Below are 25,238 nucleotides of genomic sequence, written 5' to 3'. Positions count from 1 at the left end.
TTGTAGTCTAGGTAGGAAAATACAACAGGCCCACAAGACCATCCAGGTTAGTATATGATGACCACGAGCCAAAGGAGGTCAGACAGCAACTGCAGCGGAGGTCTCTGCTGGTGGAGTCAGGGAAGGTCCTGCAGAGATTATGGGCCCGGAGCTGCATCTGGAAAGATGACTAGACTCTGACAAAACAGAGAGAAGTCAAAGGCCAGGCAAATTTAGTAAATGAGTAATTCCATAAATTGGGAAAGAGAGGGAGAATAAATTACCATTTGATTCCATTTTCTTAAGTGTAGATTTTCCCTGTTAATTGACACTGGGGTATTAAGGGATAAGATAAGCACAGGGCTAAGCATAGTGTTTGACCCATGGTAACACCTCAACAAATTTTAGCTATGATTATTATTTCTGGATTTCATCAGTAGTTTTCAAAATTAAATAAGAAACTGTCATACCCTGCTCTGACCAAAATACTGTCAGCCAGTTTGATCACCCATACCTCATGTGCCAGCTTTGGTTCAGAATAACTTTTGTCAGTTTCCACAAATCAAATCCAACCTCGGAGTATGAAGATTTGCCACCACCGAAAATGTTTAAAGACCACGTATGGTGGCTCACACCTGTAACTTCAGCACTTTGGGAAGCCAAGGCAGGTGGATCACTTGAGGTTGGGAGTTCGAGACCAGCCTGGCCAACATGGCAAGACCTCGTCTCTACTAAAAATACAAAAATTATCCAGACGTGGTGGCACATGCCTGTAATCCCCACTACTCCGGAGGCTGAGACATGAGAATCGCTTGAACCTAGGAAGCAGAGGTTGCAGTGAGCCGAGATCGCGTCACTGCACTCCAGCCTGGGTGACAGGGCACAACTCTGTCTCAAAAAAGAAGAAAATGTTTTAAAAACTTGTAGCAGGTTTTGAAGGCAATTCTAAAAGATGGGTCCTAAAATGTTTTAAGCAGCAGGGTAGGTGGGAGGTGCGCTAAATACATTGACAAAGCCAGTTTCTGGGAGAACTCCTTATTATTCAAGATATGTTTTCCACATTGTACCAGAACTAAGCATGTACTGCCATACTTCTCCTTTATGATTTATGTGCCAAAATAGGGATTGGCGTGAGCGTCCTTAGCTGTGGTCTTCAGAACCTACAGATGTGAGAAAGTGGTCTGCAAACGAAGGGAAAGTGGCATTTGAGTTTAAGCCAGGGGCAGGGGATCTGGCCAGTGTCTTATTCATCTTTATATTTCTAGAGCATAGCACGATGCCTGGACTACAGTAGGAACTCAACAGATGTTATGAATGAGTCATTAATTATGTCTGTCATTTGTCCCCTACAGAATCAAGTCGTCATTGCTGCTGGAAGGAGCTCTTTGGGAGCCCGACTCTCCGGGGCACTTCACGTCTATAGCTTTGGCTCAGATTGAAGATTTCACTGCGTTTCCCCACTCTGCCCACCTCTCTCATGCTGAATCACATCCATGGTGAGCATTTTGATGGACAAAGTGGCACATCCAGTGGAGCTGTGGCAGATCCTGATAGATGTGGGGCTCCTGGGAGTAGAGACACACACCAACAGCCACCCTTTCTGGAAATCTGATATAGTAAATATATGACTGCACCAGGAGTATGTGAAATATCAGACACACTCTGCTCATTCATGTCTCCTTCCACAGTTTATTTCCTCGCTTCCTTTGCATCTAAACCTTTCTTCTTTCCTAACTTTTTGCCTGTAGTCAGACCTGCTGTACCACCTATTTCCTCTTCCTCTTGAATGTCTTTCCAGTGGCTGGAAAGGTCCCTCTGTGGTTATCTGTTAGAACAATCTCTGTACACCATTCCTCCTAAAAACATCCTTTTCTTAAAAAAGAATTGTGCAGCCATAAAAAAAGAGCAAGATCATGCCCTTTGCAGGGACATGGATGGAGCTTAAGGCCATTAACCTTCATAAACTAATGCAGGAACAGAAAACCAAATACTGCATGTTCTCACTTGTAAGTGGGAGCTAAATGAGAACACGTGGACACATAGAGGGAAACAGCACACACTGGGGCCTATGAGAGGACGTAAGGTGGGAGGAGGGAGAGATAAGGAAAAATAACTAATGGATACTTAGGGCGATGAAATAATCTGTGTAACAAACCCCCATGATACACCTTTATGTATCTAACAAACCTGCACTTCCTGCGCATGTACCCCAGAACTTAAAAGTTACAAACTAAATTGAACTTAAAAATAACAGATTGGTGGCCCATGCCAATCCACGTATAATCGAAAGCATAGTATACAGAAAAAAAAAGAAAGAAAGAAACTGAATGAGGAAAAATAGTACAGAGAAAAGTATGGGGGTGAGAGATAACCTCACATTCCAAATCACTTGTGACTTAGTCCTTTTTAACTTTTATTTTAGGTTCGGGGTACATGTGAAGGTTTATCTTTTCTGCTCCTCCTACTCCTATCCCCTTCCCCCCTCAAGTAGACTCCAATGTCTGTTGTTTTCTTTGTGCTCATAAGTTTTTATAACTTAGCTCCCACTTATGAGAACATGCTGTATTTGGATTTCTGTTCCTGTGTCGTGTGTTAGTTTGCTAAGGATGATAGTCCTTTTTTTTTTTTTTGAGACGGAGTCTTGCTGTGTTGCCCAGGCTGGAGTACAGTGAAACAATCTCAGCTCACTGCAACCTCCGCCTCCCAGGTTCAAGTGATTCTCCTGCCTCAGCCTCCCAAGCAGCTGGGACTACAGGTGCAAACACTACGCCTGGCTAATTTTTGTATTTTTATTAGAGACGGAGTTTCACCATGTTGGCCAAGCTGGTCTCAAACTCCTGACCTCAGGTGATGTGCCCACCTTGACCTCCCAAAGTGCTGGGATTACATGCATGAGCCACAGGACCCGGCCGATAATCCTTTCTTAATGAGGATTAATGCCTTTTCAACGTTTATATAGTGAAGGAGAAATACAAAAACCAAGAGTATCACCCTTCTGTGGCCTCCAATGCTTTTGTAGAGTTGGTTGTTCTAACACCTAAAGAGCCTAGTGACACTGCTAGTTTTAAGCCATCTCATGAGAGACCTTTGTCACATTAGATTACAACTTGTGCCAAAAGAACTAGAGGAAAAAGATGCGGCCTGAGCCATAGGCTACTGTAAGGGCTGGAGAAGAAAGCAGGCCTTGGCCTCACTTGTTCCTCGGCTGTTTTTCGTAGGATGGATTTCATTTGCCAGTCCTGCAATGTGGCACATTTAAGGGAAAGGAATGTATCATAGGGTTTCCGTGTCAGTAAACATTAGCGGGCATTATCTATAAACAGTAACTGGTTTATTTTGTGTTAAATTGGGAAAAACCTCTTTCTTCTGCTACTGGTGAGATGATACTAAAAGCAGGAGAAAATAACAAATGAGAAGAGGCCTTCTCCTCTCGGCTTCTCTCAAGGCAGAGCAGAGATTGGTGAAAAGGGGACAGGAAGAAGAACCCAGCTGAAGAGTGGGAAGTTAACAAGAACATCAACAGGCACATCCCTAGAGAGCATCTCTGGGTCACTCGCAGGATGACCTAAGAGGTACATGTGCTGGCTGCATAGTAACCTACGGCACAGCAAAAGCACAGGGAAGTGCCATTTGGTTTCGTTTAGGTACAATTATTGGTAGCCCAACCTATCTGAAGAGTTACTTTTAATTAAAAGGATGATTATTTTTAGGAGACCAGAAATTACTTAATTGTATTCACTTATGAGTTGAGCAGTTTGGTAGAGCAGACTCTGACATGACACTTCAGTAAAGGGATGTTTTTCTCAGTACTGGATCTTTTCATTAGACAGATGCATTTATATAAAGTGTCAGTGTTTTTATGCTTCACTAAATGAGGCCTGTGCTTAAACATGACCATTATTTACCTCACGGTTTACATTTTTCTCAATGCCTGAATACACCTAATAGCAAGCACCAGGTGGAGGTTAAGACCCACAAAAATGGAAGCTTCAAGTTTATAGGACATTTAACCATGCTAACCCTACTGTCAAAAACAATGTAAATTATACTCCTACTGTAAAAGGTCAACTGATATGGCAGCTATGTTAAAAACCTGGCATACAGGAAAAAATTAATGCATGACAGTCTATTAATATGCAGGACACATATTATCCTGATATGTGGATTAAATTTTTGTTCCACTAAGTATTAACTATAGTTTTAAGCACTGATTCTGCTTAATAACTAAAATGTAAAGACCTTACCTTGTAGGGTTGTAATTTCTCATTAACAGAAATCTGAACTTATACAAGTTTAATTCAAATTTATCTTTATTTCAAGATATCAGAAGACATTTACATATTTGCATTTTCTGTCTTTCTACTATCTGTGTATATGTAACAGCTTTTCTCAAGGCTTCAAGATAGGAATTGTTTTATGCCTTTGTATCACAGACCTAAGAGACCAAAATTATTTGAAGATGGAGTGGGGACAAAACTGGGGTCTCTGCAGTCCCTACTCCATGTACCATCCATTAGCTCACCTCTGTAGGTATTACTAAAGTAATGAGAGTAAGTCTTAAATCCAAAGTGCAACTTTAACATTGCAGTTCCAAACAGTAAAGCTGTATACAACTCTTGGAATAACTCAGCAAAATAAACAGCTTTTTAATATAAAATTGGTTAGTGCTGCTTATCAGTCTATGTTCATGAAGAATAAAGTGTTAAGAGCATCCTCAGAGCATCCTCAAATGACACCTGTTGTGCCCACATTTGTTTAGGGGCCTTCCAAAGACCAAGAGAGTACCACACCCTGTACTCGACATGCTCGACAGGTGATCTGACTGCTTGCTCACTCATGTAACCCAGTGTTTGGTACCCACTTTCAAACAGTAATTAATGTGCTCAGTCCATTTTAGTTCAAAATTTAAAACCAAGGAACTTCATATATTTTTGGCATAAGCTGATTTATTATTTACGAGAACTTTAATATAAGAAGCCTCCTGCAATCACAAAAGTGGAACTAGTTGACATTTTGAAATCATACTTGATATAACCACCTTCAGGAATTCTACAAACCACTAGCAACTTCCGTTTATCAGATTTATGAGGTAGTTACATTATTTTTCCTTTTATTGACACGATTCATCAAAAAATTATTTTACCCAAGCTCATAAACTAAGTCAATAAAACTGCAAGGAAAAATGACCAAAATTCTATCTTTTGCCTGATCTTAGTCAAATCAAATGTTGCCCTCTGGGATTCCAATTCTTCATGTCACAGTTAAGTAGTACTTATTAAGTATTTTACAGTGATAAGACCTAAAATAGCAGCAGTGTGCTCTGAGGTGTCCCAAAAACGGTGCCCTGTGAAATCTAAGTATTATCAAATATAATCTTAAAAATCCTAAGAGATTCATAACGCTAGAGGGTGCTGTATGTTCACACTCCTCCAACAAGCACACCATGACGCATGTTCCTGACCCACAGTGTGGTTGGTGCACAGGGACCACTGCATGCTCGAGTCTAGCCCAGCCTGTTCTGTGCCATTCTGTTCTCCAGCTTCCCTCTAATGGCTTCCCATGACCACACACAGGAATGGGGAAACCTTACTTGTACTTCATCTCTTTTCTTCCGAATCAGCTACGGGAGTAACATTTTTATTCCTATCACCAAACCACCCGAAAAATGGACTCTTAAACTTCCTCATATGACATCACATTAGGGTAATCATGTACCCTCAATATCAGGATAACCATATTTATTCTGTTGTTATCACATTTGTAGTGCAAGAGCTGGACACTCTAGAATCTTCCGCGCACACTACTTTGGGAGGCTTAACTAATGTTCTAGTACATAACTGTATTTAACCTCCAGAAAACATTTTAAAAGGTAGGTAGGATGTTAAAGAGGATGGCAGCTTTCAGGCTTACAAATATTAGCCATTTGTTTTAAACGCCCGTCTCTGTGGAAATGAGAAGATATCACAGTTCTAACATTTAGTCACCCTCGTGTTTTAGGAAGCTCATTTGTCAGCTTCTGAGGTGTAGGCGTATAGATTAGCAGGGCAATACACATTTTTCTTTTTGGGGCAGGGCAAGGGTGGTATCTAAAAATCTACTTTAAAAATCAATAAATGGACAAAGTGCTACAAAACAGTAACAGAATGGAAATACTTCCTTTCAACTTTACTTCCAAAGGCTGTAATTACAGAGAGCAAAGAAAACTAGTCTTAGGGGTTGAGAACGTGAAATCTTGATTAGGCATCCATACAATGGTGACATTAAATTATTTCTTTTTATTCACCTTTTATTTTAAAAAGGGGGCAAATACAAGAAAATAAGGTTATGTCAAAGTTTGCTTTTTAAAGCTCAAACTTCCAGAGTTTGTTGTAAGGTTAATACATAGAATGCTAGCCTTTTAGTCACCTGAGAATCAGGAAATTCATATGAACGTAATTCCCTATACTAAGAACGATAGCTACCTATGGGCTTGTCAAGTTCCTACGCTTCATTCAGCATGAAATTGCACTTTTCTTGATATGTATAAATTAAATAAAGTCTATACAACTATCTGTGCTTGTGTTGCCTCTTACCACATCTATAAAAACAGCATTTAAAGTTTGTAGGAAATAGAATTTTGGCCTTTTACAAAGCAAATACTTTGTTTCTTTAACTCAGAATTCTGAAAATGCAATCCAGTTCTGGTATTGTGACTGCCAAAATATTTTTGTTTTCAAACATTAATTTTTTTCAAGTGTGTGACTCTATACAAGAAAATAATAAAAACAGTATCAGAAGTTTCCTGTGACTACCATTAAAAAAACTTCAGTATCCACTGGGCTGTTCCTAACGGTTTGTTAGGATGCCCCTTCCTGATCCAAGTCCATCCAGTCTGAGGCTGTTTTTCAATTCCATGCTTCTATCTGCCAGAAGAGTCTTTTTAGGTAAAGGAGCCATCTAAATAAAGCAGAAATATTAATTTTAGTATCTTTTTAAAAGAAAAGTCACTAGTAAAATGATATATTATGTAACTACTCAATGAAGAAAGGACTATAAGCAGTATCAGTGTCTTAAGTATTTATTCCAGTGGTGTCTTCAAGTACAAAGAAAATGGAGGTGAGTTTTCTATCTTTTCTTATGAGAACATTATAAATGTTTCCTATATTTCCATTTGGTTATGACAGAACCTTATACCAGAATTACTAACATCTGTTTAAATGTATATTTGTCAGAGAGTTCTACAGAAATTATATTTCTAATGTATTTATTGTGTTAGGCAGTGTGCTAGTAAGTGCTTTACACATATTATCTCAATTATTTCTTCCCACAACCCTATGAAGCAGGTAATACTGACTTAACAGACAGATAGGGAAACTGAGGGAGGTTTGAGAAAGCAACTTGCAAGGGTCATAGTGCCTGTGACAACTGAAGCCCAGGTGCTCTGACTTTAGGGCCCACGGCCATAACCCTTCCGCAGTACTGCCGTGAACCATATCCCTCATACCATAGGAGGCAATGGAGCTTCTAGCTGTCGTCCAAGAAATGAAAGCAGGCGCCTCCAGATAAGGCCACTTCCCATGAACATAATTCCTGTAATCAGCCAAAAAATCCTGTGGTCCTAAAAGAGAACACACAGTTCATTTCAATCGCAAAATGTAAGGTTCCTTAGAGAGAAGATTCCCTGAACTGTTGTCCCAGAGTTTGAAAGCCTTATGTTATTTGTACAGCTCTTTCCCATAGAAAGGAACTAAGAAACAAGTGCCTTGATACCCACAGAATAAATCAGGAGAACAGCATGATTTAAAAGGTTTTAAATATTTTAAAATCATCTATATGCCAAATGTACTGCTTTTACTTTGTGTTTCTTTCCAGCCTTTGTTACGTGCATACAAATCTTAATAGTCATGATGCTAGAGGACACGCAATTTAAGGTTTTTGCTTATATCCTCAGTTCTCAAACTGTGAGCTGATAGGCACCACAGCACCTCAGAATATTTTAAACTTTCAAGGGAAATAACACAAAAGAATCTGTAACATAACAAAAGAAATGTTTTGTCCACGGATACTGTGAAAAAATTACTAAGACACTAAGGGCATCGTGATCCAAGAAAGTTTGGGAACCTCTCTTAGAAAAACATTCTTCCTCACCATTTTCAGAATGGTAATACTTTTGCAGCACACTGTTTTTAGTTGATGTACAGAATCACAGAATTTAAATGTAATCTCTCACAAGGAAGGAATCCCATTCACAGCGATGCTGTTAGTTGGTTATCATTGGCTCCAGTGATTGAGAGCTCACTTCTTCAAAGATAGCCTGTTACACAACTCATCAGCTATTACTGATGGAGACGCATGTCACTTATTGAGCAGAAATCTGCCTCCTTTTTTTGTTGTTGCTGAGATGGAGTCTTGCTCTTCACCAAGGATGCAGTGTAGTGGTGCAATCTTGGCTCACTGCAACCTCCGTCTCCCTGATTCAAGCGATTCTTGTGCCTTGGCCTCCCGAGTGGCTGGGATTATAGGTGTGCGGCACCATGCCCAGCTAATTTTTGTATTTTTAGTAGAGATGGGGTTTTACCATGTTGGTCAGGCTGGTCTCGAACTCCTGACCTAAAGTGATCTGCCTGCCTTGGCCTCCCAAAGTGCTGGGATTACAGGCGTGAGTCACTGCGCCTGGCCAAAACCCCCCAAGTTTTAGAAATAATAATACATTCTCACCTCTTCAAGGGAAGATTCCAAATTCATTCCAAAAGCAACTCCCATTAGTCCAAAGAGCGAAAGAGAGAAGGTTCCCATGGTCAGCTGTAGATTCAACCTCATCATCACGTTACGGTGGCTGGAGAGGAGAACACCTATTCAGATTAGAAGGGCCCACTAACTATACAGAACACATTCATCAAATCTATTACAGACCACATGGATGAAACCTACACATCAAAAAAAAAAAAAAAAAAAAAAAGACTTTAATGTAGTATAGATGTTAATGATGGCATAATTCCTCACAAAATGATATTTCCTTAAACACTTTATCTTATAATTATTTAAAAAACTTACTGTTTTATATAATGCTTTCTTACCTGTCCAGATTGATGAAAATAATACTTTGTGAATCATCAATCAGCACCCTAAGCTCCCGAGCTGCATTGGAGAGATCGTCAGCCAATCGGTAGTAGTTTTCCAACAGCAACTCCATCTCTTCTGCATGGTCAATCCCAGCACTGCTCTTTTCACTTCAATTAAAAGACAAAATAATTAACATACCCCAACGTGTATCATATACTTAGTAACAAAAACTTCCTAAATTAGTATATAGCATTCAGCTACCAGTGGAAAAGCTAGCCTTTTGTCTTGTCTTTTTTTTTTTTTGAGATGGAGTTTCGCTCTGTTCCCAGGCTGGAATGCAGTGGCGCGATCTCGGCTCACTGCAACCTCTGCCTCTCGGGTTCAAGCAATTCTTCTGCCTCAGCCTCCCCAGTAGCTGGGACTACAGGCGCGTGCCATCATGCCTGGCTAATTTTTGTATTTTTAATAGAGACGGGGTTTCACCATATTGGACAGGCTGGTCTTGAACTCCTGACCTTGTGATCTGCCCGCCTCAGCCTCCCAAAGTGCTGGGATTACAGGCATGAGCCACAGCGTCCGGCTGCCTTTTTCTTTTCTATTGTTGTGGCCAATCTGTAAGTAGCTATGTCGACTGATCCTAAACACTTTACAGATTAAGTTGAGGACAGAGGTTCCATCCTTATGTAGACTAGTTGGTGTCACTGTATTACATGGCCCCAATCCAAGAGATTTTTATGCGGATACATGCTCCCAGTATAACAGGAAAATCCAGATATGTGAATGCAGATGAATTAGTGTAAATCCAATACCACTGTCAGGTAAAACAAAATCCACAACAAAAAATGTCAAGACCATTTCTTTTTGAGGTGTGTGTTCCTTTTGAGGTGTGTCCATAATGTGATTTCATATAAAGAAAATGTTTTTGAATGATATCAATAATAACTTTGCTCCCCTACCCTACCAAGAAGGATAAGGAGGAATGAAGTACTCTGAAGAGGTACTTGTTTCATAAAGCATATTAGAGACAGACTGAAAGACTGGCCTAAGCAAAGCAAACAAGAGTTTCTGCTACCATACCTATCTGCTATCTACCAAATGTTATATAGCCCCCTTTATCTTATTGTTTCCTTATCAGGATATAAATAACCAATTTTTCAAAGTGCTTTAAGAAAATCTGTACAGACTGTGGAAACTAAACTCATTACAAAGGTGTATTAATTTCTGATATTGCTCTAGAAAGACAAAAACAAAATATTTGGGTATTTAAAAGTAAACATTTAGCTGGAGTGTGCACAAGAAGCATAAACAATTTCTAAATTCATAAAAGACAAAAGGTTTATAACATTTTCATTAGACTGAACTTATATAATTCATGTTAATGCTGCACTCATGTATTTACCCCACTTTTCCCCTCCCCCATGTAAATGTCTCTCTCACTCTGCTTCCTAGGTAAGTTATTTTGGTAGATGTATGTGCCAATCTGGTGGTCAGTCCCTTGAATATAAAGGTAACTGTGTGTTTAGATTCACTGCACGTCAGCAGTGTTGGGTATGTAGTATGCATACTCATATAATTACACTGAATTAGATACGATACTCTATCTGGGGAAATACTCTTATCTGGAAACTGGGGATGAAAATCTCTATATTCTCTAGTCAAGAAAAATGTTACATTCTGTAATGAAAAATCACTTTGAAGTGGAAAAGGCAAAATATTTACTCTAACGAAATAAATAACAAAGTATAATTATATACTTACAAGACTTGCGGGTCGCTCCATTTTGATAGACAGAGCTCTTCTAGCAACTCTTCCTCATCCAAGATCTCCAAAATTGACTCTTTGAAAATTTTAATATCTGTTTCTAACTCTGATAGACTATAAGAATAGATACACAAAAATGATCAATAGAATAAACTTATAAAAACATTTCATAATAGTTTTTAGAGTATCTTATCAAATATATTATCTTATACATTCATGCTAAACAATGACTTATTAAAAAAAAAAAAAGGGTGAGTATTTACCAGGCAAATTAAGAATCAGTTTGGCCAGGAGTGGTGTCACAAATCCTCCTAGCACTTTAGGAGGCCAAGGCAGGAGGATTGCTTGAGCTCAGGAGTTTGAGACCCTCCTGGACAACACAGTGAGATCTTGTCTTACAAAAAAATTCAGAAAATTAGCTGGGCATGGTGGCGTGTGCCTGTAGTCCCAGCTACTTGGGTGGTGGAGGTGGGAGGATCGCTGAAGCCCAGCAGGTTAAGGCTGCAATAAGCTGAGACTGCACCACTGCATTCCAGCCTGGGCAACGGAGTGAAACCCTGTCTCAAAAAAACCCACAAAAAACCCAAACCAAATCTAAATTAATTGGTCAAATTATCAGTGATATAAATTTCATCATACATTATTTATCTCAGAAACATAAACTGCTTGTGAATTTAAGATTTTTGGTTTGGGAATTAGTTTTATTCTTAATCAACGTGGCAGTGCTAATATAGAACAGACTAGTTACTCTTAACTGATAAAAACACTCCAACATTTTTGGACAAGAAACTACTGATTCAAGAATTTTAAATGTTAATTATTGAAGGGATTTCGGAAGTACAACTCCTGAGAGCATGTTTAGTCTATTTATGATACATATAAAATATTGTTATTAAATTCTGGAAGGCATTATGATTTTAAAGAAGAAGAACAACATGGACTTTGAATTTGGATTTAGATTTGCCATTTACTAGCCACATAAATTTAGGTAAGTTACTCAAACCTTAGTTTTCTCTCTTCAAAATGAGGACAACATCAACTACTAAATAGGTGATGAGATGAGATCACATACGGAAAAGAGCCTTACATAACATTTCATGCAAAGTATCTTTTCAACAAACATTAGATTGTGTGCTCCTTTTAGCTCGACTTCCCACCCAGGTTACTTTCATACTTTAAAAAAAGTTATGAAACACAATGTTAATAATTGATTTTAAGATATTTGTCTCCAACTCCCAATGTGATACATCATCCATATTTACCTTTTGCCATTCTGTAGTAAAATGTGCAGTTTGCTTCTGTCTACAGAAGAATGTTTGGGGTCCACCAAAGCGTCTAAGGTCTCAAGGATCAGTGGCTGCAAAATGCTAAGTTTCCCCTGAAGGGTGTTGATCTAGATAACAACATGACCTTTCATAAGAATTAAAACAATCTTTTTAGAATATTCAGGATCAGTGAATCCTCTGATTAAATACAGAAATCTGTAGTAGTTTGAAATGCTGGTAACATTTCAGAACATAGTCAGTTCTAGAATGCCTATGCCATATGATTCAAAAACTAGATCTTCTGGGTTCAAAGAACCATGTGTGATGTTATCATTAGGCACAGATTTGGCTGACAAGGAGCTAACTCTCATAAGAGTCTTTCTCCTATAGATACTCATTATGAAGTAATGAGGGATTAAGTAAAATAAAATCTGCTATTCTATTATTAAAACACAAGCTTTCAGTAATACCTGTGTTCTCTATACATAATATGGTTCAAAATTCCTGCAAAGCTCTTTGAAAATAAAAACTTGAGCTTTAAAACATAAACATATGAGAGTAAAGTCAAAAATACACTATTTAGGTTGACACAAGTATGGTTTGATATTCAGCAGGTATGCACTAATCCTGCTATATAGTTATTAAAATACTGAAACACTTCCATACCAGTTGGCAAATAGCATATACTAACTAAATCAGATGGTAAAACTGATGATGTAAATTACAGCATATAGTCTTTATCTCAGAAGCACAATTACTGTGAAACTAAGATTTTTTTAAATTTGGAAACGAGTCCAGAGTCACGGTGCCTCTCCTGACATGTTGTTTATTTCGTGCATCTCCAGAGGAACTGCTTCTGGGTTAAGAAGTCCTTGGGTGGGAGGGAAGGCTGGACAGCCAAATAGACCACATTTTTTAATCTAAGAGGTATCGAACCCTCTGCTCAGCAAGGTGTGGGCTCAGGTAGTGGTTGGGGAGGCTGCTGAGGGTCACAGATAGGGTATTTGTGAGGCATATCTATCAAGGTATGTCTTGGTCCCTCAGGTGGGTCTGGGGAGCTTTCCCTTGTTTGAAAACTTATCCCTTTTGAGTGGTGGCTGGTCTTGCTTCTATGTAGTGTTGTTTCATAAGGGAATCTTCCTGGGACCCCATTTAAAGGAAGAAGAATGTGTATCCCAGCAGACATCTTGAACTCCCTCTCTATTCTCCCCACAGCCAATCTCTAGACAGGAGACCCATGCCAGCCCAGCCCCTCTCCTTCCCCTCCTGCTCCCTTTGAGATCCCTGCCTTTCTCCTAACAGCATGAGCTCCTGAAAGCTTACCCAGCCTGTGCAGCCCATCACTTACTACTGTTTACATCTTCTTTCTTCTGCTTTCCCCCTGCTTGGTAACTGGGCTCCCGCTACTTATCATCTCCGTGGCTGGTGCTAGCTGGTGCTCATTACCCCGAGCAGGAAGTACAGCCATCTATTCTTTCAGAGCAAGGCAGACAAAAGAGAAGTGTGCCAGGTTCACCCAACCCAATGCACCTCAGGTCCTCTCTACCCTCTTCTCCTCCTCCCACTCTGGTTAGTATGCTCCCAGCACCAACTCTTGCATGTAGCCAGTTCCTGAACAGTACCATCCTGACTAACAGGGGGAAGAAAAGATAACGAAAGATTTGTGGGGTCAGGAAAGCAGAGAACCACCCTTGTTCAGAGCCTGACAGGAGTCTCAGACATGTAAGGACTCTCAAAGGAGGAGTCACTGGAAGAACTGGGCGTGATTCCTATGTCTATCGAGGTCTCAAAAAGATGCATCATTTACCTGGCTCAAAGGACCGTACAAACAAATCGAAAAATGACTTGATGAAATGATTTAATAAAATATGTATCACATGTAAAGCATTTTCATAATATACACAGTCTTAGAGAACAAAAAAGAATGCACTTAAACCCCTAGAGTCTTTAGTTCTATTTGATTGGGTCATAAAGTATAAGAATTAAGTGATATCTCCACGTAAGATCCTTAGAGACGTCTTCTTCTGGGGCAGGATGTGGTCAGGGGACATGCCATTGAAACAATACCCCAACTTGTCTTCCCACTCAATGACATTTCAAAATCAGAATAAACCCAAAAAGCTAAATAAAAACAGACTTACCCAATATTGCAGGAGTGCTTCTATAGCTCTAAACTCAAAAGGTAAAGGGTATGTAACGAGTTGACCCTCTCCAGACAACTGTGAAGGGAGTTCCCGGAACAGCCATTGCTCTAAGTTTAAATTACGATAATCTAATATCAGAAGACACTCCGGAGTTATCACAGCTTTCAAATACTGTTAAAAAAAAAAAAAAAAAAAAAAAAAAGCAAAAAAACCCAAAACATATAAATATGTAAGTGTATATATACACATGCATGTATATACATATATATGTATACAAACATATATGTGCTAATTGTAGAGCTATAGGAAAAAAGAACATTCATAAAATATGGTTTAATACTTTACTAATTTTGGATTAAGACTAAACCAAATCAGTGTTTTTTGTTTTTCAAAACAATCAAGGTTTTTTTTTTTTTTTCAAGAGAAAGGAAACTTAAAAAATAAATGTCTTGATACTGCTAACTCACTCTCAATAAAATTGGAATTATTCACATAAATTATATATTTACTAAGACTTCTGGGGTAATCATGGAAAAAAACAAAAACGGAGAAAGCAGGGCATGGTGGCTCACACCTGTAATCCCATCACTTTTGGAGGCTGAGGAAGGTGGATCATGAGGTCAAGAGATCGAGACCATCCTGGCCAACATGGTGAAATCCTGTTTCTACCAAAAATACAAAAATTAGCTGTGCGTGGTGGCCTGCACCTGTAGTGCCAGCTACTTTAGAGGCTGAGGCAGGAGAATCGCTTGAACCTGGGAGGCGGAGGTTGCAGTGAGCTGAGATCGCGCCACTGCACTCCAGCCTGGCAACACAGCGAGACTCCGTCTTTCTTTTTTGAAAAAAAAAAAAAAAGAAAAGAAAGGGCACAAGATAAGGTCTTCCTAAAAGTCAGGTATTGAGTAGACTTTTAGAAAAGACTTCGTTTAATCATAATTAGTTTGGCACAGATAGAAATTTCCTTTTTAAAACAGCACTAAAGCATATAAACCAAATTTGAAATTAAGATAAAACATAGCCTTACTACTCTAATTTAGAACAGTAAGAAATTAGAATTTTTTCTAAAATACTGGTATCTTTTATGTTAAAAGTAGATAAAGGTAGCCACTTTATCAGTGATATAGAAATTAGAGATAATTTTCTACTTTTACATTTTTCCAACATTTTATCATGAATTTTTTTTTTTTTTTTTTTTTTTTTTTTGAGATGAGAGTCTTGCTCTGTCACCCAGGCTGGAGTGCAATGGTGCAATCTCGGCTCACTGCAGCCTCCATCTTCAGGGTTCAAGCTATTCTCCTGCCTCAGCCTCCTGAGTAGCTGGAATTACAGGCACCTGCCACCATGCCCGGCTAATTTTTGTATTTTTTAGTAGAGACGGGGTTTCACCATGTTGGTCAGGCTGGTCTCGAACTCCCGACCTCAGGTGATCCACCCTCCTCAGACTCCCAAAGTGCTGGGATTACAAGTGTGAGTCACCACACCCAGCCTCATGAAAATTTTTATACAGAAAAGTTCAAAGATTGCAGTTAACACCATATACCCACCAGTTAGATTATATAATTATCACTCTGCTATATTTGCTTTTTCACATACCTGTCTGTCTCTCCATGAAACAGACACTGTTTTGAAGAATGCTGGCTACTGATCCCAAGAGTAAAGAATATTTCTGGAGAAAATCACTTGGGAGAAGACTGCTTCCATTTTTGATAAAGTATTTCTTATTTACTTATTTATTTTTAGAGATGGGATCTTGCTAATTGCTCAGGCTGGTCACAAACTCCTGGTCTCAGGTGACCCTCCCACTTCAGCCTCCTGAGTAGCTGGGACTAAAGGCACATGCCACCACTCCTGGCCCATTTTTTATTATTTTGATTAATTCTAGAAAAATGAACAAAACTCTGCCATCAAAGACTCTTTCAAGAAAGAAAGTCTCATATCCACTACAAGGCCAATACCATTGAGTCCTGTGTCTCTTCATCTATTTTTGGCCCTAAACATTAGCCCACCAAAATAAATGATATCCACATTAACTCTGAAGCACTAAAGAAAGTCAAATTATATTTGGCATGCTCTGGATAGGTAGGGAAAAATACAATATATTTCGGAAAGTTTTCCATTAAAAAAATTTAAATTGGCCAGGCCCAGTGGTTTATGCCTGTAATCCCAGCACTTTGGGAGGCAGAGGCGGGTGGATCACCTGAGGTCGGGAGTTTGAGACAGCCTGACCAACGTGGAGAAACCCCGTGTCTACTAAAAATACAAAATTAGCCAGGTGTGGTGGCTCATGTCTGAAATCCCAGCTATTCAGAAGGCCGAAGCAGGTGAATTGCTTGAACGTGGGAGGTGGAGGTTGCAGTGAGCCGAGATCGCGCCATTGCACTCCAGCCTGGGCAACAAGAGCAAAACTCCATCTCAAAATAAAAAATAAATAAATTAATTAATTAATTAATTAAGGCTATAAAATTTAACGTGTATTCCTGTGCTACTTAGAAAGCCAGAATACGTTTTTGGTAGCTCAGGATATGCTATAATTACATGTAACTGTACACAATTGGAAATATATCTGTTACAAATCAGGATTGTCTTACAGTTTCCAGAACTAGAGAGTAAATCCCAACAGTGAGAATGAACACTACAGTCAGAGGTTTTTCAACTTAAAATACAGCAGTGTTGTGGGGAAAAGAAAGAGATCAGCCTGTTACTGTGTCTATATAGAAAGAAGTAGACATAAGAGACTCCATTGTGTTCTGTATCTGAGATGCTGTTAATCTGTGACCCTACCCCCAACCTTGTCCTTGCAAGAGACATGTGTTGGGTGACTCAAGGTTTAATGGATTTTGGGCTGTGCAGGATGTGTCTTTGTTAAACAAATGCCTGAAGGTAGCTTGCTGGTTAAAAGTTATCACCATTCTCTTAATCTCAACTACCCAGAGACACGTACACGGCCAAAGGTCGCAGGGACCTCTGCCTAGGAAAGCTAGGTATTGTCCAAGGTTTATCCCCATGTGATGGGATGAAACAATGTTGCTAAAAGGTTTATCTCAAGGCACAGGATTTTCCTTTGAACTTATTCATATCACAGAGGTTTTTGTTCTTATGTCTTACTGCTAATTTCCTCCCTAAAAATGATCCTATTGTCCTGCCACTCCCCTGTCTTTAAGATGGTAAAGATAATTATCAATAAATACTAAGGGAACTCAGAGACCGGGGCCTGCGTGGGTCCTCTGTAAGCTGAGCGCCGGTCCCCTGGGCCCCGCTTTTCTTTATACTTTGTCTCTGTGTCTTATTTCTTTTCTCAAGTCTCTCGTTCCACCTTACGAGAAACACCCACAGGTGTGGAGGGGCAGGCCACCCCTTCAAGTGTTATTCCTATTGAACATGTGCATATAATCCATGTAAAATGAGTGCTACTCATACTAGCATAAAGCTATAAAATATCCTATGTTTCATGTAGCTACTTTTATTCCAAAATTACTTTTAACCTAGATACTGATCAAGATAGTCAGAAGGTAGGCCTGGCGCGGTGGCTCACACCTGTAATCCCAGCACTCTGGGAGGCCAAGGCAGGCGGATCACGAGGTCAGGAGATCGAGACCATCCTGGCTAACAAGGTGAAGCCCCGTCTCTACTAAAAATACAAAAAATTAGTCGGGCGCAGTGGCGGGCGCCTGCAGTCCCAGCTACTAGGGAGGCTGAGGCAGGAGAATGGCGTAAACCCAGGAGGTGGAGCTTGCAGTGAGCGGAGATCGCACCACTGCACTCCAGCGTAGGTGACAGAGTAAGACTCTGTCTCAAAAAAAAAAAAAAAAAAAGATAGTTAGAAGGTAACTTTTATAAGATTCTATTGGAGAAACACAGATGAAAATAAAATATTTTACCTCCATTCTCATGATAATCCTATTGTTTCTGACTGTGATACTCATTACATGCTGAAATCTCAAATCTCTGGCTTGAAGACCTAACTCTTGGTATAATTCAGTTTTCTTCTTTTCTATAAAAGAAATAAACAGAGAGGACTAAACCAAATACATTAAATGGCTTAGATTTTTCCATCAGAGCAGTCCTCCCACCACCATCAAGATAATTTTTGGTTACTACCAGAAACAAAAACTAAAATTAAGTCTTTTTAATATCCAGTTTTACCTAGAAAACATACTTGGGCTAAATACAGTCAAACTAATGATTTTCTTATCTATACCTCATAAATTTCTCACTACTTAGAAGTCCCTTGAGACTAACATAGAAACCACAACTATGCATCATTAGAACCTATAAATTTCCAGCTCTAAAGACAGGTTATCTTTCTTAAATATAAACTGTACACAACTACATTTTCTATTTTTACTACAACATCATCTTCAGTATTTTATATATGTGAACAGATAAGCTTGATTTTCTTTGTTCTTGGACTAAGACAAAAATGAGAAGAACTGAATTTATTACCTGAGACTGATTCATTCTCAGGGGAGATCTGAAACTCACATCTGAAGTCACATAGTAAAATAATGCCTAGTCTCACTTTTTAAAGTAGCTGTCCACAGGCAGCCATCAGCAGAATTCCATGTGACTGCCATGCAGTGACACGTCCCTGTCCACCTTTTGTCACCCACTGCATGTCAGTGGTATTATGTGACTCTGCCTTAAACATGCTTCAGGGGAATGAATGAGGGCAGTGAAAGGGACACTAACTTAAAGAGAGACAAAAGAGAAAGAGTGTGTCTCTGGGCTCCAGCTCTACACTAGCCTCTCTCTCCCAAATATTCCTTCAACAGCCTGTTAGAGCAAAAAGTGGCTCCTGCTAGAAGAAAACAATTCTGGAAGAATACACACAGTCTGAGTACTGCCAGCTCCAATTAAGACTGACAGACAAATGCTGAAGAAAGATCTCTTTCAACACACCTGTATATACAGAGAATATTCTACTCAAAATACTACAATTTGATTTCTATCAGATTCACTCATTGTTTAAAAAAATGATTTAGAATGCTAATCACATACTCACCAAAAGAAGTAACATTTCCCTGTTTGTCAAATTTTGTCTGAAAATAGAGAATAAAAAATATTATTATTTTCTTTCAAATTAGAATGCTACTTACGGTATTGTTAATTTAGTTAAGAATTTATGGTATTGTGAGTAATATCCCCAAAATGTTGAAATGCAAATATAAACCATTACTGACCTTCTTTAGATTAAATCCAGTTATGAGTTAAGGGTTTTAAAAAATTCCTTTTTTCCTTTGCTAGGAAAAATCAGACCTGGGTTTAACTTTCTATCTTGGTTCCTCTAGAAAGTTTGATAAAGGAGTATCAGTTGTGTTGTTACTAGGTAACAATCCTTATGATAAAAATGGCCATTAACTGGTAGACTGCACTGGACTGGGAAGATGAACAAATTACAGTTAGCAGGTGAAAAGCAATAGCTCTCTTTGCCCTTTCCTGACTGTGGTGGCTCTTGTGGCCATGTTCCCCACCAGAATCCTGGACACTGTGCCTCTGTGACAAGGGATACTGTCACTATGGGGCATAGGGATTCGAGCCAAGGTGAATCTCACATCCACCTCTGAGAATCTTATCTCCTTGTCACTGAGCGATCACTCAGAGGACCAGAGAAAGCCCTGGATGGCTGCAAAGACTTCTTTTGAAGAAGAAACGCCTAACACTACCTTGTTGTTTCTCTTATCCCTTATCCTTCTGAGTAGACTGGGACCAAGTATGGCCTGCCTTGTGAATCTAAATGTTTACATGAAGCTAAAGTCCCTTTGGTGGGTGTTGCAGAATCAATAAAGATTTACAGAACCTCTTCTGATAGTTTGAAGAGAGGATTTGATACAGAAAATGCACCTATTTCCTGTAAAGTAGGGGAGTATTTTTCAGTGATGTTTATCCACAGTCAAGTTTGAAGATGTGAAACATTTAATGAATCACTATGTGCTGAGCTGTACTACTTACTATGACAGACACATTTCAGAAAGACACTCTAACGTAATAAGTACAATATAGGTCTTGGGTTATTACCATGGAAATATACATGCTGTGTTAATCACAAAATAAAAATTCACAATATATATATTTTATCTTGCTTCTCATCAGCAAAGATAAAATTAATATGAATATATAAGTTCCACAGAACACTAGTTAAAGGAAAATTTATATCAAAGAAAGCTTTATATTTGTGTAATAGTCTAGCTTTCATCCTTATATTTCACAAATACATAAACCCACTGCAGAAAATTTGAAAATAAATATATGTAAAATAAAACTATATTAATCACCTGAAATGACAAGTTTTAGAGAAAGCTGTGATAATTATTTCACTGAATATCCTTCCAAACATTTTCCTAATAAAACATACTAATGTTATACATACTGCTTTGCAGTCTCCCTCCTTCCAAAGTAGCAACATATGTGGAATATTTTTGCATCTCAATATTTATATGTATGCTTTTTTTCTTTAATAGAACTTAAAAAATTTTTTTAAATCATACAAATTATAATGAAAAAAATATTTACTTTGTAACTAGCTCACTTTCTAAACTATTTCAAACAGCACAAATTAAATTTCTTTTTCTTTCTCAGATTCCATAGCTTTATGAATTTGTGTTCTTTGAAATTATTTCACCTGCAAAGAACTAACTTTCAATATTTGACATTTGACTTTGCATTCTTTTTCTTTTTTTTTTTGAGACAGAGTCTTGCTCTGTTGCCCAGGCTGGAGTGCAGTGGTGCAGTGTTGGCTCACTGCAACCTCCACCTCCCAGGTTCAAGTGATTCTCCTGCCTCAGCCTCCTGAGTAACTGGGACTACAGGTATGCACCACCACACCTGGCTAATTTTTTTGTTTTATAGTAGAGATGGGGTTTCAGCATGTTGGTCAGGCTGGTCTCAAACTCCTGACCTCAAATGGCTGCCTCAGCCTCCCAAAGTGCTGGGATTACAGGCCACCTGTAATCCACCTCGCCTGGCCCTGATTTTGTATTCTTTTTGTATTCTCTGAGCCACCTCACCTGGTCCTGATTTTGTATTCTTAACTAAATTGGCCAACTCTTCCAGAACAATGAATAACAGTGGTAACTTTTAAACGCAATTCTAGGGGTTATTTCGTTCTGTATAGTTTATAAAGAAAAGCTCTTACGTTAACAAGCCTAAATAATCCTAATGAAATATATTTGGAGCTTACTATATGTGAGGCACTAGTTTAAGAGCTTTCGATATATGAGTTAATTTAATCCTCATAACAATTCTTTATGGTAGGTTATGCTCAGTTTTCAGATGAGAAAACTAAGGCACAAAGATGTTATCCTAACTTGTCCAAGGCCACCTAGTCAATAAGAGGCAGAGTGAGACTGGAATTTAGGAAGTCTGGCTCAGATAGGCACGCCTTTTTTTTTTTTTTTTTTTTTTTTTTGAGACAGAGTCTCACTGTGTTGCCCAGGCTAGAGTGCAGTGGCGTGATCTAGGCTCACTGCAAGCTCCACCTCCCGGGTTCACGCCATTCTCCTACCTCAGCCTCCCCAGTAGCTGGAACTACAGGCGCCTGCCACCACGACCGGTTTGTATTTTTAGTAGAGACGGGGTGAAACCCCCGTGTTAGCCAGGATGGTCTCCTGACCTCGTGATCCGCCCGCCTCGGCCGCCCAAAGTGCTGGGATTACAGGCGTAAGCCACTGTGCCCAACCGGCACAAGTTTTTATCAAGAAAAGTTGCAAGAATATTACAACCAATTCCCATAGAGCTTTCACCTAGTCACCTTTGTTAAAATTTTGCCCCAACGGCCTTCTTTCTCTTTCTCTAAAAATATGTGTGTGTGATACATTATCTTATTCATTCATTTCCCCCCTCACCCCTACTCCCCAACCATTTCAGAGAAAAGTTACAGAGATCATGACCTTTCAAAGCATGCACTTTTAAATACTACACTCTGCTGCCTTCAAGATCCTTCTGCCTGTGTATTATCTTGCAGAACACAGGTTTAAGCCTCTTTATGGCTCTGAATTGTGATTGACTTGTTCTAGTATTAAAATAGGAGGTGCAGTCATTAGCAAAGTTCAAGATAATTGTTAAGCAAATCTAGCAGGCACTCAGGTCACTGGCCAGGCACAACAGCCACGACATGTAACTATAGCGATTATAAAACTCAAAATAAGTAGTATCTTGGCCAACAGTTCAATGAGTTAATAAGTATGGGAAGCACTTTCTGTACGATTTCCAATGTATTGTACATACTCACCACAGTAAATACCGGGGCTACACTGGCTAAAGTGGCTTGAGAGACATCAGAAGTTCTTAACCGGTGCACTTCACCTGAAGAATAAGAGAATTCCTGTGGTTATATGATTCACATAGAGCTCAAATACAACTCTCATAGTATGTGGAGGCCTTCAGACTATTTTATTATTTTCAAATATTTTAAGAAGAAATACTCTTGTTAATTTTAATATTTGTTGGTGATTATCTTAGGTTTGGCAGGGAATGATTTTCAAAAGTAATGGCTTAGGTGAGGCATTAAAATAACTGATGGATTCCAGTCACCCTTTTACCTTTCTAATTATTACTGATATCTCAAAGTTGGATGAACGAATGTGCAACATCGTGTTCTGAGATTTAAGAAAATGTCTGGTCTTCCTTTTTGCATAAAAGGCTCTTCATGTGCATTTGGTAGTAGATACATTTTAGAAAACATAGGTCCTAAGTGCCACCTGATCTTTCAAGCATTCCAGTATCAGAATTATTTGACTGGCTCATAAACTATGAAACCTATTGATTTTACTTCTTTTCTACAGATATTCTTTATAGTGAATACTTATGAAACACCCCCACTGAGCTGGAAGGAGGACAAATCTTTATTTGAAGATTAGTCTATTTAAAATATGTGACTAGACTGAGTCGAAGTGAACGCTGAAGTATAATCAAGTACATTTAATGACTGACAGAGGACACTGTTTTATGCTTCCAAAGTAATTACACTGACTCCAGAGACTGTAGAAAAAAATCCTACTTCTGATCTTTTTTCCACTACATACATGTAATGATTCTTGTAATTTGTTAATATCTGAAGTTTCATTTCCCTTTTACAAAATACAAATTATCACTATAAGGGTAAGATGAATAAAGGTAAACGTCATTTGCTGATTATAAACGGCTTTCAATGTTTTAATGTCACAAATTAGATAGAGTGTAACCGGGACTGAGATTCTGAACGTCAATGCTTGTCCTCAAAGTTTCCTCCAACTTGCTGAAACGGGATTCCCAAGCATTATCAATGGAGGGTGCAGAGCATGTAACCCAACTCAGAAAGACTCTCCAATAAGTGGATGAGGTGATGACAAGGAGTTACTTTGGGAGGCTTTTGAGAGCACAACTGAGAAAACATATTTGAGGACACTGCTATATTCTTGATAAAGTCATTCATTTCAATACCTTTTATTCCTCAAATATTTGCACTCACATTTGTGAAAATCTTAACTTTTCACCATGCTTCAACATTTGGTGTAAAAATAAACAGCAAATAAGATTCTTTTTTTTTTTTCTCAATCCGATCTCCCTGTTTACTTATACAGTACTGTAGTTGAAAATAAAGTCAAGCCGTTCTCAGAAGCAACTCAGTCTTCAGCCTCACTTCCATGTGCGTCCCCAATCTCTGTGCAACTGGACAACTGTATAACTGTGTCCATAAGGAAGAAAGGGAAGATAAATTAATATTAATACTTATGACTTCGGAACAGATGAAAGCCTTGTTTAAACACACCTCTCGGCCAGGTGTGGTGGCTCATGCCTGTAATCCCAGCGCTTTGCGAGGCTACTGCGTTAGCCTTGAGGCAAGGAGTTTGAGTCCAGCCTGGGTAACATAGTAAGACCCTGTCTCAAAAACAACACACAAAACCTCTCACAAGAGCACTTAAGCGGGTGTTAACTAACGTGATCACGGTCTGTAAACGATTCCTAGGTTGTTCCTATGGTTATATAATCTGCAGCAAGGGCGGTGGGGGAGAAGGCAGAGGGTTGGCCGCTCGGACCCCGGCAGGGGACAGCGCACATAGCAAGGTCGCATTCTGAGCGAGTCGGGCGCAGCTCGGCCCGCGGGCCTGTGCAAGCTCACAGGACACACGGGAGGCCAAGGTCTGCGCAGGGCGCGGAGCAACAGGCGCGCCGCGCCGGGTGGCTGGGGCAGCAGCCTAAGGTCACTGCAAGACCACCGTCCGAAGCTGTGGCCGGGTAAGGGCTGTACCTGCCACGCGGAGCCGGCCCGGCCCGCAAAGTTGCGCCGCCCGGCTCCTTCCAACCAAGTTGGCTGCGCGGCCGCAGGCAGCAACGGGACGCGCCACAGAGGTCAAGTCCAAGGCCAGGGCACACAGCGTCCGCCGGGGAACTCTCATCGCGCGGGGCAGGAGGCAGGGCAAACTGCGCAGGCATTCCATGGTGCTGGAGCGAGGAGCAGGCAGCACCCAGAACCCAATCCTTCATGCCGGACGGTGGCTGCTCCGGCCGCAGCACTCGCCCGACGCTACCGCCCGACCTGCGGACGCTTTGCATCAGGCATGCGCGGGGCGTGCCGCGCCTGCGTGCTACTTCCCCACGCATGCTCGGAAGGTACCTGTGGGCGTGCCTCTTAAGTCCGTGGCCAATAGACGTTTGCGTTCCTACCGGTACCTGTACCTGTACTTGTACCTGTACCTGTACCTGTACCAAAGTGAGGGAGCAGGCGGGCTGGGAGATGGGTGGAGCACGTTTACTTGCGCTAACTGAGCTCGCCAACCTAGGTTCTTGGGCCCTTGGAGTGTCATGGCTTTGCAGTTTGTGGAGAATTTTCATACCTATGAAAATTGCAGTTTGGAAATGAGTACGTTACCCATTCCCAAATCATTTAATTTACATTTAAATTTAACGTGGTGTAGGGAGCAAGAGGGAAAGCTCCCACTTTTGCCCTCTGAAGGTTGCTGGAATGAACAGATTAGTAGGAGAAAAAGGCATACAAAATGTGCTTAACGTGCATAGGGAAAAATCACATTAGACTGATTTCTCAATAACTCAATAAGGTCCAGATGCTTGT

General features: G+C 39.8%; 2 protein-coding genes across 8 annotated transcripts in view; one reads left to right on the top strand and one right to left on the bottom strand.

Annotated features, from left to right (window-relative positions):
- The window catches only part of GPLD1 (glycosylphosphatidylinositol specific phospholipase D1), a 69,373-nt gene extending 62,845 nt beyond the window's left edge, over positions 1–6,528 (top strand). For 4 of the 5 annotated variants that reach the window (XM_021937036.2, XM_009204508.2, XM_021937037.1 and 1 more), the window contains one exon: positions 1,332–1,628. In XM_021937036.2, the coding sequence (XP_021792728.1) occupies positions 1,332–1,418 (87 nt within the window). In that variant the 3' untranslated portion in view covers positions 1,419–1,628. Of the gene's footprint in view, positions 1–1,331 lie in introns of all 5 variants that reach the window. The other variant, XM_021937035.2, reaches the window with a different exon arrangement.
- Positions 4,908–24,740, bottom strand: MRS2 (magnesium transporter MRS2). Of its 3 annotated transcripts, XM_017957626.3 has the most exons (12): positions 24,417–24,740; positions 22,419–22,492; positions 19,194–19,230; positions 18,070–18,182; positions 15,785–15,857; positions 14,189–14,298; positions 12,045–12,175; positions 10,780–10,896; positions 9,036–9,188; positions 8,677–8,794; positions 7,463–7,576; positions 4,908–6,915 (listed from the first exon to the last, which is right to left on the bottom strand). In XM_017957626.3, exons 1-12 carry the CDS (start codon positions 24,604–24,606, stop codon positions 6,805–6,807), a joined length of 1,341 nt encoding a protein of 446 aa, XP_017813115.2. In that variant the 5' UTR covers positions 24,607–24,740; the 3' UTR covers positions 4,908–6,804. The 3 variants fall into 3 exon arrangements, with proteins under 3 accessions (XP_017813115.2, XP_003897168.2, XP_021792726.2); XM_003897119.4 differs by lacking the exon at positions 15,785–15,857 and having other exon boundaries at positions 14,189–14,362; XM_021937034.2 differs by lacking the exons at positions 14,189–14,298; positions 15,785–15,857.
- Between the last annotated feature and the right edge of the window lie 498 nt (positions 24,741–25,238).

Source organism: Papio anubis, chromosome 6 (genome assembly GCF_008728515.1).
Source record: "Papio anubis isolate 15944 chromosome 6, Panubis1.0, whole genome shotgun sequence".
NCBI lineage: Eukaryota > Metazoa > Chordata > Mammalia > Primates > Cercopithecidae > Papio > Papio anubis.
This window is presented reverse-complemented; position numbering and strand designations above follow the sequence as displayed.

Bases quoted from the DNA above. Each gene is read 5' to 3' on its own strand.
- MRS2 (XM_017957626.3), bottom strand. From the start codon at position 24,606: ATGGAATGCCTGCGCAGTTTGCCCTGCCTCCTGCCCCGCGCGATGAGA. The intron at 22,493-24,416 runs GTACAGCCCTTA...CTTATTCTTCAG, and splicing joins GGGCCGGCTCCGCGTGGCAG to GTGAAGTGCACCGGTTAAGA. The intron at 14,299-15,784 runs GTATGTGAAAAA...ATTTAAACTTAG, and splicing joins TTTCATGGAGAGACAGACAG to AGCAATGGCTGTTCCGGGAA.